General features: G+C 37.0%; 1 protein-coding gene across 3 annotated transcripts in view; it reads right to left on the reverse strand.

Moving 5' to 3' along the window:
* Positions 1–1830: 1830 nt before the first annotated feature.
* Positions 1831–13468, reverse strand: part of FBXL4 (F-box and leucine rich repeat protein 4) — a 66524-nt gene continuing 54886 nt past the window's right edge. For all 3 annotated transcript variants that reach the window (XM_058834755.1, XM_058834756.1, XM_058834757.1), the window contains one exon: positions 1831–11347. In XM_058834755.1, the coding sequence (XP_058690738.1) occupies positions 11184–11347 (164 nt within the window). In that variant the 3' untranslated portion in view covers positions 1831–11183. The remainder of the gene's footprint in view (positions 11348–13468) is intronic.

Here is a 13468-nt window from a genome sequence, read left to right on the forward strand (position 1 = left end):
GGAGACTGCATCACTGGGTTCCAACTGCATTTAGAGACCTATTGGCCTGAAGTCTGAACTGAAATTGTTTGTGCATTTGCATCCAGAGGGGTGGACATGACCTTGCTACAAAAATGCTGCTGCATTTATTTTAACTTCTGAAGATACTTGTCAGTTCAAAACTGCCTGGTCATGGTATCAAGGCATTTTTATTTCTAGCTCTAAAAACCTGTGAGGGAGAGCATTATGTTAATATCTATTTGTAATAATAATTGCCTATGTTGTATATAATGACACTTGATTTTACCAGTGAATAAACAACTGCAGCATGTATGGTATCAGATCTGAAGCGATCTGTTTAAATTTCAGTCAAGATTGACAATTGCATTGCAAAGTAACAGAGATAAGTTTGCATTTTTAATGTTTTCACAGAACACTAAGCTTTCCTCCCTCCATCTGGACACAGAGCAGGTAAAAGTATGGGCATGGAGAACACATAACTCCTTAAATTGTCCAAATAATAATGCACATCTGCCAAACAAAAAGAAGAATAATAAAAAATAAAGAAGGGTATTACAAGCTCTCAGGCATTAAAGTCCATAAATCCTGCAATATTTTGAAATCTGGCTTTATCTGTGTAGGTTTTTAAACTGTTTGCATTATCAGAAGTGTCACACAGAGGAAAGACAAACACCTGACACATCAGATTTTTGTGTGAATTTTCAATACTGTGAAACAGGCATCATGAGAAGCAGGGCCTTCAGAAACAATGCCTGAAACTGTACTTCAGCAGGTGTCAAAAGTTAGGTGTGTTTTGTCCAGATGCACAAAACCCAGGTCCAGTCTTGTTCTTACACTTCTGGATAATCATAAGCACCAGCAGCTCTAAGCTGATGCTAGAAGACAGTTTTAGCACATTTGAAATTATACTGGCCTGAGGCAAAGCTGTGATACAAAAGCAGAACCCTTCAGGAGGTGCTGGAGATTAAAAGTCATATTAAGAGTTTCTTTAGAGATGTTAGAACACTCAAAGCTCTGTATCTGGTTAATTGCCTTGAACAATTAGCACTATCAGGAGAACCTAACACTCAAAAAATTTGTCCAGAAGAAACTGGGTTCTGATTAAATCAACATTAATTTTGGAACCCATAAAACCACTTTAGATAACTCATCAAAAGGAGGACAAACTCTTAGCAAAGCAGTTGCTGATTTTCAATTCAACCTGTGGGCTGTTCTTGACAAGTAGAGTCCAGCTGATCACCTGTCCCCTTCTGGTGCCCACTTTAAAAGCTGCAGAACTCTTAACATTTTTGCTAAATTCAGAATTTATGATGTTACTTAAGTTCCACATTTAAAAGTAACTGTACCAGTACATACATAATTAAAGGGATCAAGAAGTACCTTATGGTAACATAATTTGCACTAGACTAGGAAATTATCCTTGAAAGAAATTCAACAATTATATTTTTCTTGGAGGTCTCTCTTGGTACATTGTAATCTCCATATTCTGCTTTATATCCCATCTGTCTACATACATCTGTTGTCTCTTGCTCTGTACCACAAACTGTTTCAGGCAGTGAAGCATCTATTTTGTGTAATACACCTAGTTCCATGTGCTTTCATAGGACTAGAGGAAGCTAACCATTAAACAATTACACACTTTTCTATTAAAAAAAAAAAAAAAAAGAAAAAAGCTAGGTTATGAATTCACATCCCAAAAAACATCCAGGGTGTCCTATTTCAAAATGAACAGTGATAAAAATATAACCGAACTGTTCCTGGGAATGCATCATATTGTGTTGTATTACATTGTTTTCAAAAAGGAATGCAGAAAAGGTCAATGAATGTAGACAAATAATTTATTTTTTATTTATTCATTATTTTATGTACACTTGGCATTTTGCAACACAGTCAAAGGGAAACAAATTAAGTGCAAAGCAAGGTAAATATTATAGGTTGAATATATTTTAACACACTTCTGTCATCTCTAAATTAGCAGACACTGACAACTCATGGAGAACATTAATTTCAACTTCTTTATACTGGTAGTAATGGAGTAAACAGCACAATACAGTATTGTGACATTTTAAATTATCCAACACAGCAGAAGAAAACAGGCTTAATTTCCTAAATAGAAATCATTGGTTAACTTTTAAAGATAGGAAGATTTTATCTTTGAATTAGCAATATAAGGCATTAGATGATTTCTCCATAATAATTTAAATTCTTCATGAATATAGGACTAACATTTCTGTTTTGTGTCTATGTATGTGTTCAATTCAACCCAAAACATGAGTCAAATGAGGAGAAGCCAGGTATCCATGCCCAAGCTGTGTCTGCAAATGCAGACACCTTTGGGTTTACACACGGAAGGAAAATACAGTAGCCAAATCCAAAAAGAAGGACTACACCAATAACATTACCTTCCACTTAATCTCAGTCAAGCAGAACACAGACCAGAGGAAAAACCTTACATTTCTGAAATGTAATCAAGTACTTGCCTAAGTATAAAAGAAAAGCATGAGTCTCAGAGAGGAATATTAAAAACAAATATAGCAATTAAGACAAACACTGCTAGTATACTAAGAGGAGCACAAAACTAAAAGTTGGGCTCATTACTGAATAGGAGCACAGAAAACAGATTTGGAATCTAAGACTGCACATACAGAAGAGCTCTTGGAATACTGACCATATTTAGGACTCCAAAGGAGTGGATGTTAGCTTCGTGGGCCAATGCAGCTTAAGATCAGGAAAACAGTCCTGAAAAACACATCTGAGAACTGCTGCCCTCCCTCCAGCTTAGTTTTGCTCACCACTGCCTTCACCATACTTTAAATATGCTTTTATTAGCCTTTCTAATCTAAACCTTCCAACATCTGTTTGGAAGGAAGGATTTTTTGGGGGGAATTTATAGAAGCCAGTTAGGATGTGAATGTTCTCATATGTTCATAGTGGTATTTTCCACTTTAGGGCTTGAGCTGCCATCATGAGGTGCAAATAAACAACTTCACTTTGGATGTTTTTGTGGCACAGTACTGAGATGAACTATGTAAAAATTAAGAAGCTTTGGATCACAATCAAGAGTGGCTATCCTCATTTATGGTAATTTGAATTAAAGCATTTGCACAACCAGCACGCTCCCACCTGCTGCTTGTTATTCTTTTAATTGACGCTAAATGCCCCCTTCCTTCTGCTGGCTTTAATAGCCAAATTGGGAGGGTAAAAAAACCCCAGACAACCAAAAGGACAATTACTAGAAAACAAGCAGTTTTCTAGATTTAACCAAGATATTTTGTAGGGAGCAATCAGATCAAGTTCAACTAACAAAGCAAAGCAAGCGGTGGCCTTGGGTGGAAGTCAAACTAGGGGACTAATAGAGAGCACCAAGGGGTAAGCAACCTCTTACTCTGAACCCACTCGTGCTAGCTTCCAACAGAAAATTTATTTGGTCTACACAGACCTCTGCTTTTCCAAAGGTCAATTCAAGACCTCAATTGAAGACTAATCCGATCTGAATTACCCTATAGAAGAACCTATCTACTCAGTGACAGGACCCTAGGAGACTAGTGTCCTAACTTTAATATCTATTCTAGATATTTAAAATTCAATTATATAAATATCCTCCAGCTACAGAAAATGTGCTTAGAGGCAATTATCCTTTTTGTCCTTCTCAACTTGTTGTTACAAAAAGGCATAACTTGCTTCTGGTGCTTACAGGCATAGCATGCACAGCACAGGTATTTACAGACAGCGTCTGGAACTATTCTCTCTATTGCTGCTCTTCCACCTTTACAGAAATTAGTTTCTTTAAAAGGTAATGCAATAGGAGTTTCTTGTTACATTACTCAAACTCATATTGTGGCAGAAAATGGAGCTTAATATTAAATCATAAATATAATGCAAGTATTTTGTTGCTGGTTATGTGATGGGAGCCAGGGAGAGACCTATTATGTTTAAATGAATCCAGGTGCTGGGTTTAGGTATTTAAATGTGAAAGTCTGGAGATGTCCTTCCTTCTCATCTGCACATATGAATAAAGGTGAGTAGGAAATTTCCCCAGGCAATTTACACACCTCACTTCCAGAGATCAGGCCAATCTCCACAATCCCCAACTCCACCATCTGCCTGGCAAGGACATGAATGCAAAATGCCACAAGATGCTCAAGAGCTGCAGTTGCTTTATGTTCACTAACAAAATCCAGGAAGATCACCATCACACAGATTTTAGTATGACAGCTGAAGGACACCTGTAATTGTCTGTATGCCAAAGTTAAGTAAGAAAGTGCAAGGTCTCCCTGTGAACACATCAATTCCTGGTTATTTTAATTTACTTTTAGTAACTATTCCAAAGTAACTTCAAGAATAGACTAGCCATTAGTTTCCAAACCCTAACCAAGACAGCTATTTTCTCTGCTCATTTCAGAACAGTGGGTATGTGTAAAAATCTGTGGCACTCAAGAAAAATCTAGAGACCAAGGTCTGATAAAAGAGATGGTGATGCAGAGACAACAACTCCTGACAATGGTAAAATAGTAAAAATACAAAAGATGGGAACTCACCACAATTATACATGGTACCTCCCTAAAACACTCAGATATCTCAGTTTTTCATAAACTTGGTCCTCTTTCTCACCTGAACTCAAACATTTGTGTTTGACACTACAAACAGGTAACTGCTGTAACTCAGTTTCCAACAGAGTAAGGAGGAACTGTCACCTAAACCATGGCAATCCTAATTCAGTGTAAGGTCTATGTAAAGAAATACTAAAGATATACAAATTCAATTACTCCTAGTGTATTATAGACAACTCAGTTTCTATCCAGAAACTATTGCCAATGTCCAAAAATAGGGTTTTCTTAGTCCTTGGTGTAACTTTCAGGCTTTGGAATGACAGTCATACTCCCATAAAACAGTTGTCTGTTTTGTACGATACCCCTGCATCTGATCTGCACATTGAAAACATTACCAAAATTTTATTCCAGTTAAGTTCTATTTAGATTTTCCTGCTCACTTAGGGAGACGTGTTACTTCTCCTAAAGTAACAAAAAAAGGAAACATACAAGATTCTTGTGTCTGTTGTCAACATGACAAGTTCCTTAGGATAGGTATTCTTTCTTTCCCCCTCTCTCCACTTTCTTCAGCAATTAGTACAATGAAGCAAAGAAACCAACCACAGGTGTGGAACCAACCTCAGATCATGGAACAAAGAACAGATGAGGCTGGAAAGGAACATCTGGAGGTCACCTAGTCCAGCCTCCACCAGCTCAAGTAGGGCCACCCAGTCAGCTGCCCAGGACAATGAGTATCTCCAAGGATGGAAACTCCACAAGCTCTCTAGGCAACCTGTGCCATAAAATGTGTTGTCTTGTGTGTTTCAGTTTGTGCCCATGGTTTCTTGTCCTGTTCATGGGCATCACTGAGAAGAATCTGGCTCCCTCTACTTCATTCTTCCCCTCCATCAGGTATACCTATACAATGATCAGATTTCCCTTGAACCTTCTCCAGAGACTTTACTCTTTACTTTTACCATTTTACCCCTAAACTGCAGTTTGTCCTCAGAAAAGGACTAGCTGCAAAAAACCTGAGCAATTAAGTCTTATATGCACCTCTGTGTACATGAATGAAATAGTTTCATTAAATAACAAAAAACATGATTTCACAGTGGTAGGCAAAGAAAAAATATTTTTATGTAGTTGATAAAAATGAAATGAAGAGACATCGTGACTTACTGCACAAACATGCACATGAAAGGTCAATATTAAGAACACTTAAATGGTAAATCTTGATTTAGAAGTATGAGTATGTGATACTATGTGGAAAGCTATGTTTCTGGAAAGGTAACAGCTGATCTAGAGCAAGGCACTTAGTTTCCTCGCATCTATAAATAGCTCTGGCTACCCTTCCATGCGTTTCCAGATAAATCTGATTAAGCCCCCTTTTTCTTTTCTCAACTTTCTTGATATTTGCATTTCTTCATAATCTAAGGAAAATGAGTTTTCAAATAGTTGAGGATATTTTAATTCTTTTATTTTTAGAAAAGGTGAACAAAACATGCAACAGAAAAATTTCATTCCCCACAATGGATGCTTTTCAGTTTAGGATGTCTGTCTTAACTGCACCATTTACCATCCTTAAATGAAAACAAGACAAGGAGAAACCAGAGCTATGTAGCTCAAACTAAAATAACAGTATTCAGTCCACTAGCTGAAAAGGAAAATTTCATCACTGACTCCTATTACAGAGGCTGAATCTTCTTGAAGAGACTCCTCCTGCCAATGCCATTCTCTGAAGCTCATGAGGATCTGTAACGTGCAACACTCATTCCTCTTCCCTTCCAAACATCAGTTACCACAACTTGTCCTGTGCCCAGTAACATTTATTTCAGAGCACCTTCTTACATTTCAATATCAAGTCAGAGATCTAAAAATCACAGAAATCATCATCTTAGAGAAGGACTAATACCTTCATTTGGGAAAAAAACATCGACTATGTCTGACACAGCATGTGCAGATACATTAAACCAGGGTTTCTAGTCTAGTAATTTCAAAAGCTACAACTTACAGAATCACTGTTAAAGAGCAATAATGAACAAGTAAATCATATCTATAAAGCCGCTCCCATAGTCCATAATAAAATGCTACATTTTATCTAGTTTTTGTAAATTTAGCAGTCCTGCTGATGTGACATGGGAAATATATCCCATAAGATGCAATAAGTACACACAGCAAGAACCAGGACTCGGCACACAATTTTTGCAAATGCACAGTGGGTGACATTTCTGATGACAGTAGAGCAGTTAGACTACTCAGTCTTAATTATAGCAATATGAAAGATTACCAAAATAGTGGGAATTCATTAATTATGTTTGCCTGTTCACTTCATGTATTTACAGAACTATACATACAGCCAGTTAGGTACATGAGATGTTGGAACAGGGAAAGAGGATGCATTTCCAAAAAAAACCCCAAAGCCAAAAGCCAAACAAATGAAATAAAACAAATTATATACCACAGGCATTGGCATGGGGCAGAAGCAGATCCTGGCATTAAGAAAACTCCTCAAGGTTGTCAGAATTTCTTTTTTTTTTTGCTTCTCTCTGGAATTTGGAGGGTTTGAAGGTTTAAGGATGGATGATGTTGTTTCAACCTTGTTTTTCAAGACAGGTAGTACAGCACTGGATGGAATTAATCTCAGTTTAGTATCTAGCCTGAGCTAAATCACAGCTTCCACAGTCTCCAGAGAGGCTCTCTAGAACATGATTCATTCTATTTTCCTTAAATGTCTGCCATAGGAGATTAATAACTCTCTAGAGGTGCCCAGATTCCTCCCTTGAAGTAGATGTCTAACTTTCAGAGAACTAACATTCAGTGAGGTGAATTCTACTCACTGTGTACCATGATTACTCAACATCTTGTATCTGGAAAACTTAGCATAAGAGCTCTAAGGAAATACAAAGGTTTAGGTAGATTTTGCTGTTTGTTTGTGGTTTTTTTTCCTGAAACTTGGACCTCCAAGTACATGGGGGATTTTAAGGTCCAAACTCCCACGCGAAACTGTTCTATATAAGTCAGGCTTCACTAATGGACTTAATGAGTGTACGATTTAAAGAACAGAAACCCCATCTATTTCATAGAGCTATGTAACAGACAGCTCAAAATTATGAATACAAGTAAGTACACTACTGAATTAAAGCCCTGAAGAGTTAAGATGCTTTAAATAGTAAAATTATCATTTAAAATTACCCAAGGAATTACATCTTTACCTTCAGGCCAACCCACATCAATTTCATACAGAGGATATGGAAGCCCCCCCCTTTAGTTTAAAAACAGGAGCAGTTCAGAGCAAACCCCTTTTTTTGGACATGTTAGTCGTGTTTTTTAATATTTGCTGCCAAAGCACATATTTTACAAAGCTTCAGAACGACAGATAATCCAACAACAGGATTAAAAAAAGTAATATCCTTAATAGCAGAATTTAGATAACATGACTGAGGGACAGTCTAGTGATGGAGATGACAACGCAATTCAAGAGTAATTACATTGCTCCAATGGAGGAATTGATATCATTCATTTTGGATTAAATGAAACTAGAATATAAGTTTCCCTCTATACAACTGCTTCACAAGGAGACAGTCCACAGTAGTTACCGGACTTTTCATTCACTCTTCATACCCTGCAACATCTTTCATGAGCAGACAAACCAAAAGGCACTTGGAAAAGCAACACTGGAAATCCACCACATCTCCTGTCCAGGCTTTTCCTGCTGCATGGGTGGAGATGAACTCAGTCTTCAGGTAGAGTAAAGCAACAGTTGAAAGCAGAACTGCTATGAAACATCTTTTGCTATTACACTCACTTTACAAAAGTAATTCCTACATGAAACACTTAGATTTATACATATACGTTTATGTATGTACACGCATCCAAAAAAATTATATATACACATGAACATATGTATGTATATATATAATTTATGCATACATATGTATAAATAAATAGACACACTTAAGTATAAAATAGCAGAACTAAAGAGACAGCGACCTATTCTTGCTTCTTTGTGACATATAAGGAAGGTCTAAAAGCAAGTTGTTTTCTTTATCCCACAAATATTACAAATGTCAAGTCTGGTCTAACTTTGTTTTGCTGGAAGACTTCTTGGACTTGTAAGGCCATAGCTAAAAGAGCTTCTTACTCTCTAACTGAAAGTTGAAGTCTACAACTAAATAGGAAGTCACAACTATGTAGGAAGTAATTTCCAATCATTTCCCCACTCTTTGAATTAATTATATGTTTGCAATAGCTAAGTTTTAAACAACCCAAATAAAAAGTCAACTTCACTTTATCTTCCAAGTGACAATAAAGAGTTCCTGAAAAGAACAATTTCAAGCAGAAGATGCAACATAAGAAAAAAAATCCTTCAGTATGAAAAAAATTTCAACTTAAACCTTCTTTACGCTACCTAAAAAGCTACAGAGAATTAAATTTTTTACACGTACATGATTACAAAAACATTTGATTAGCTGATGAGAAGTTAAACTGTATTATCTACCAAATTTACCAGTTTGAAGGCACAATGGCTATCACATCATCCACATCCCATTCTATTTACAGTGAAAAACAAACAAAACTGATCTCTATAGAAAAAAAAAAGGAGATAAACACAGAACAACCCCTGAGAAGTGAAATTTTACAACAAAAACATTTGTTTTGAAATTCTTTTCTTTGTAAACTCCCATTATCTGTACCTGTGTTCTCCTGTAACTAGAATAATGTTTAATACTCAATTACAAATGAAAAATACAGACTAAAAAAAGTTAAAATTTCAGAGAAAAATAAATGAACCCAAACATGATTAAGAGAAATGAGGTCTCGCAGAGAATCATACCAAAGCTGACATCTTTCAGTGTGGCAAAAAAAGTAAATCAATCTAAAGTTCTCTGACAATGCCCAGATTTCTAAAGAAGAAAACAAATGGAATGGCCTAAACTAGCTGGAAATCCCATAGTGCCATCTGTGTGGAGGAAAAAAATCAAAAAGCCAACTGTGCATGCCCTTCTTTGGATCTGGAATTCCCCAGAGATTTAGCAAAATTTAAAAATCTGAAGAACTAAGTCTTTCAGTAAAATCATATAAATGTTCTGTAGCTATTTCATGACATGGTTTATAAAGTATTGGCACCAGCACAAAGAGTTCAAAGCAGTCATTCAGGAGTCACAGAGATTGTCACATTTTTAACGATTTGCAGCAGTCCTCTAGTAGCAGTTGGTTATTTACTGCATGAACTGAAGTGTTCTTTGTCACTGATCTTCAGTACAATACTGTACTTCTCTCAGGCATAGTATTTTTCTTCTTATTCCAGAAGGTAGTAAGTGCCATCAACACAAGAATAACAGAACCAGTATCAAAAGACAGCCTATATTTTATGGTCCATATGCATCAACAATGGCTTAAAAGGTAAAATTTTAAACCAAAGCTGTACATAGCAACATACTCTAGCAGTGGTATTCAAGGAAATAAAAGAGAAAAGCTTCATCCAAAAAAGTGCAAAAGGAAGAAACTTCCAGAAATTGTCCATCAACACAGCTTTCCTTCTTCAGAGGTTAAGCAGTCTTAAAGAGAGAGTGCAACAGTACTTGGAGCTACACTCCTCTTGGAAAAACAAAACAAAAACCCAAACAAAACAAATCCAGTACTAAGTTTGGCTATCATAAAATTATCAAATCATATTGCCCTTGTTTCAAACACATAATATTTTCATTGCTGTTTTACTGAACAAAGGTGTTTGTTTTTACACCTGACAGTAGATTTGATGCCAGTGAAAGGACAACTGCTAATGCATTACTCTAAAGTTCTACTTTCCATGGTACTCTGCACAATAACCAAAGGTATCACAAATCAAGTCTTAACCATGACAGAAACCTGAAAAAGAAAATGACTCTGGAGTTTTTTACACATTACCAGTTATGACATTAAGTACCTGGCTTAAACTTTGTATCTCAATATCAAGAAGCAGTTGTCAATTTTATCTTTCATTTCTGCTCTAAGTTCAGGTAGTCCAGGTTCTTGCATTTATCTGTTGTGTTGCTTAGGCTGGACTGTAAAACACCACTACTTCTATTTCAGGTGAAGGAAGGGAAGAAACTGTGTCAGATACAATTCACTGCCAAAACTCAAAGAAGATAAAGTGCCTTTTCTATCTGTTCTTATACACACTTAAACTGGTTTTCAAATAACTAATTATAGGGCAGACCATAAAATCTTACGCTGCACAGAATTAGAATGCTACAATATCTGTGTATGTATATACAAATACATATGTATACATTTATATATACACACACAAACACATGAAAAGGAAGCACCCATATTTTCCTTACTGATAAATATTGAACTTCTGCTTTCACCTGGATATTAACATAGTGTGTTGTGTATAACACCCTGTGAAGGGACATTTAAGAAGACATTCATTTGCTTCTCATTAAAGCCAGACATATGGCTATAAAAACATGCAGTACCACCAATTAACAGAGTAAAATAATTCTTAGGTACAATATCAACTTTAATGTAATACATTTAAATGTATTTTACCCATTTGTGTAGATAAATAATAGTTTCCACTATTTTATAGCAGATTTAAATTCTCCTTAAAAAAAATCAGGGAAAACAACTCTGTCAAACGAGTTCCACAGCAGCATATGTAGGGAGTCACTGGGTGAAACTCTTTTTTATGAACACGTTAGGAAAGTTGGCATTCAGTTCTAGCACAACTCTATTATCGATCTGTGAACAGAAGGACACATCGAGTAAAGAAAGATCTTTACAAGACTCCAGCAATTTTCTTAAAGATGCAGGGCTCACCATCCTCGTTCCTGTTCAAAAAGAAAACAAAACAGAATTGTAAAGTTACCAAGAATAGTGGAGGGATTTAAGCTGTTAATACCATGTCATGAAAAAATGCTACTACAACACAACTTTTATCTAGATTATTTAAATTAGTTTTCAAATTAAAAACTTCTCAGAGAGCACACAGAACTTTTACCTTTAAAAAGCCTAGAGTATTTTCTTAACTGCTTAAGTCACCATCATTCCCTATCGGGGGCAGCTTAACGACTTCAAGGGGAATCTCTTACTACAGAAGCCAAGTACCCAGAGCCACAAGACCACCCAGGGACCAGACTCTGGGCTCACGCAGCAGCATGGAATGCTGCAGTCATGCTCTCATGGCTTTCCTGTTGAGCACAGAGACCATCAGCACAGCAGAAAAGTGATCGGGGCGTACTCCGATTCCAAAGGCATCAGGAAGGCTCCCAGGGCTCTAGAGCAAGTGTGGGTATTACACACATGCAGGGACACTTGTTCAAGAGACTGCTGATCATACATACATGTATGTATAAAACACACTAATTAAACCCTGCTAAAAACAAGACCACAGTGGCTGAACTCCCAAGTGTCACACAGGGTCAAATCAAGCATAGGATTCAGTAAGAAACCACATAAATTGATGTTTATAAGCACAAATCCATGTAGCCATTACAGCTGATGGACATCCAGACAGTCCAGTCCATGGTGCTTAGCACCTGATTCATCTGACTGGGCACTGGGGTGTGAGTCAGCTGTCTGGAGTACTCGGTGCCCCTTGGGGACCTTCCACCGTGTAGGACATCCACACACAGCTGGCAGACAGGACACTGGACCCAGAGGAGATTCATGCCTTACAGGGAAGGCTGGAAGCCTGGCAAGTTACTCTTGGCAAGTAACTGAGCCTGGGTGTCTACAGAAGGCTAAACTGCTCATCAAGCTTTCCCTCTAGAGAGTTTATATATCCAACACTACTGCAGAAAACTGCTGGCAGACACTTCAACTCACACAGCTCCATCTTCAGCTAACTAGCACCCCAAAAAGCCATCTAGTTCAGGATCTTGTCTAGGGTCAGGGATAATTATGTTCCCTACACTCCTAACCTCCCCTGCACAAAAAGAAGTATATTTCTAAAAGTAGCTTTTCACTGGTGATTTGTCCCAGTTAGCAAAATTTATAATTTTTGTGTTTCTAAAGCTATCTTTCATGAATTCTACTATTTTTCTGAATTTCTTTATACTTACAGCCCCTTCACAAGTTCCACAGTTTAACTACATAATGTCAAAAAAAAAGAGAGAAAAACCAAAAAACTCCAGCCTATTAATTGCAATAATTAAGGTGCAATGAAAGAAGCAGTAAGATCATTCCCAGTTCACTATTTCTAAATCACTCATACTCCCATGCACATCTCTTCTGTTCCCTCAAGGCCATCTGTTTTCCAGACTCCCTTGCATCTCAGAATGACCCCTGTTGTGTTGTTTCTGCACTAATTTAGTACATTTGAAACTGGATGACCAAAACGATACAGTGCACTGAGCACATAGTCAGTAATTCTGTAATAAGTCTTATGGTGTTTTCTCCATTTCTTGTCTAAGAAACCTTAATTTTCTCTATTCCCATTAGATTGATACTCAGCAATGAGCTGACGTTTTCCAAGAATTGTCCACAGGATCTCTTTCCTACAAAACAGTAGCTAATACAAATCCAGTCCCCTATATATTTAGTTGATATTATTTTGCCTCATGCAACTACTTTGCACTTGATTCAATGTTTTCCTCCTGCTTTATCACCTGTTTAATAAGTATCACAAGATCATTTTGCCATTTTTCAGTGTTAAGTTCTTCAGTTTAAGATTTTTCTACCCTGAATACCTGTGTGTTACTCTCTGGCATTATTCACCCCTCTGCCTGGATTACTTATAAACAGATCAGAACAGACCCTTGGTGACCACAGTACTGACATAACCTCACTGTGAAAAGAGATGATACATTCTTGTCCTCTGCTGTCTCTGAAACACTCATAATCCAGGAGAAGACAGCTAACTTACAAAAGCAGCACAACCTTGGCTAAAGCTTTTGAAAATCCAATCTTCTATGGATTGGAGTGGAGCTCACATTCACCAAGAACTCCAA

The sequence above is a fragment of the Poecile atricapillus genome, chromosome 3 (assembly GCF_030490865.1).
Source record: "Poecile atricapillus isolate bPoeAtr1 chromosome 3, bPoeAtr1.hap1, whole genome shotgun sequence".
NCBI classification, from domain to species: Eukaryota; Metazoa; Chordata; class Aves; order Passeriformes; family Paridae; genus Poecile; species Poecile atricapillus.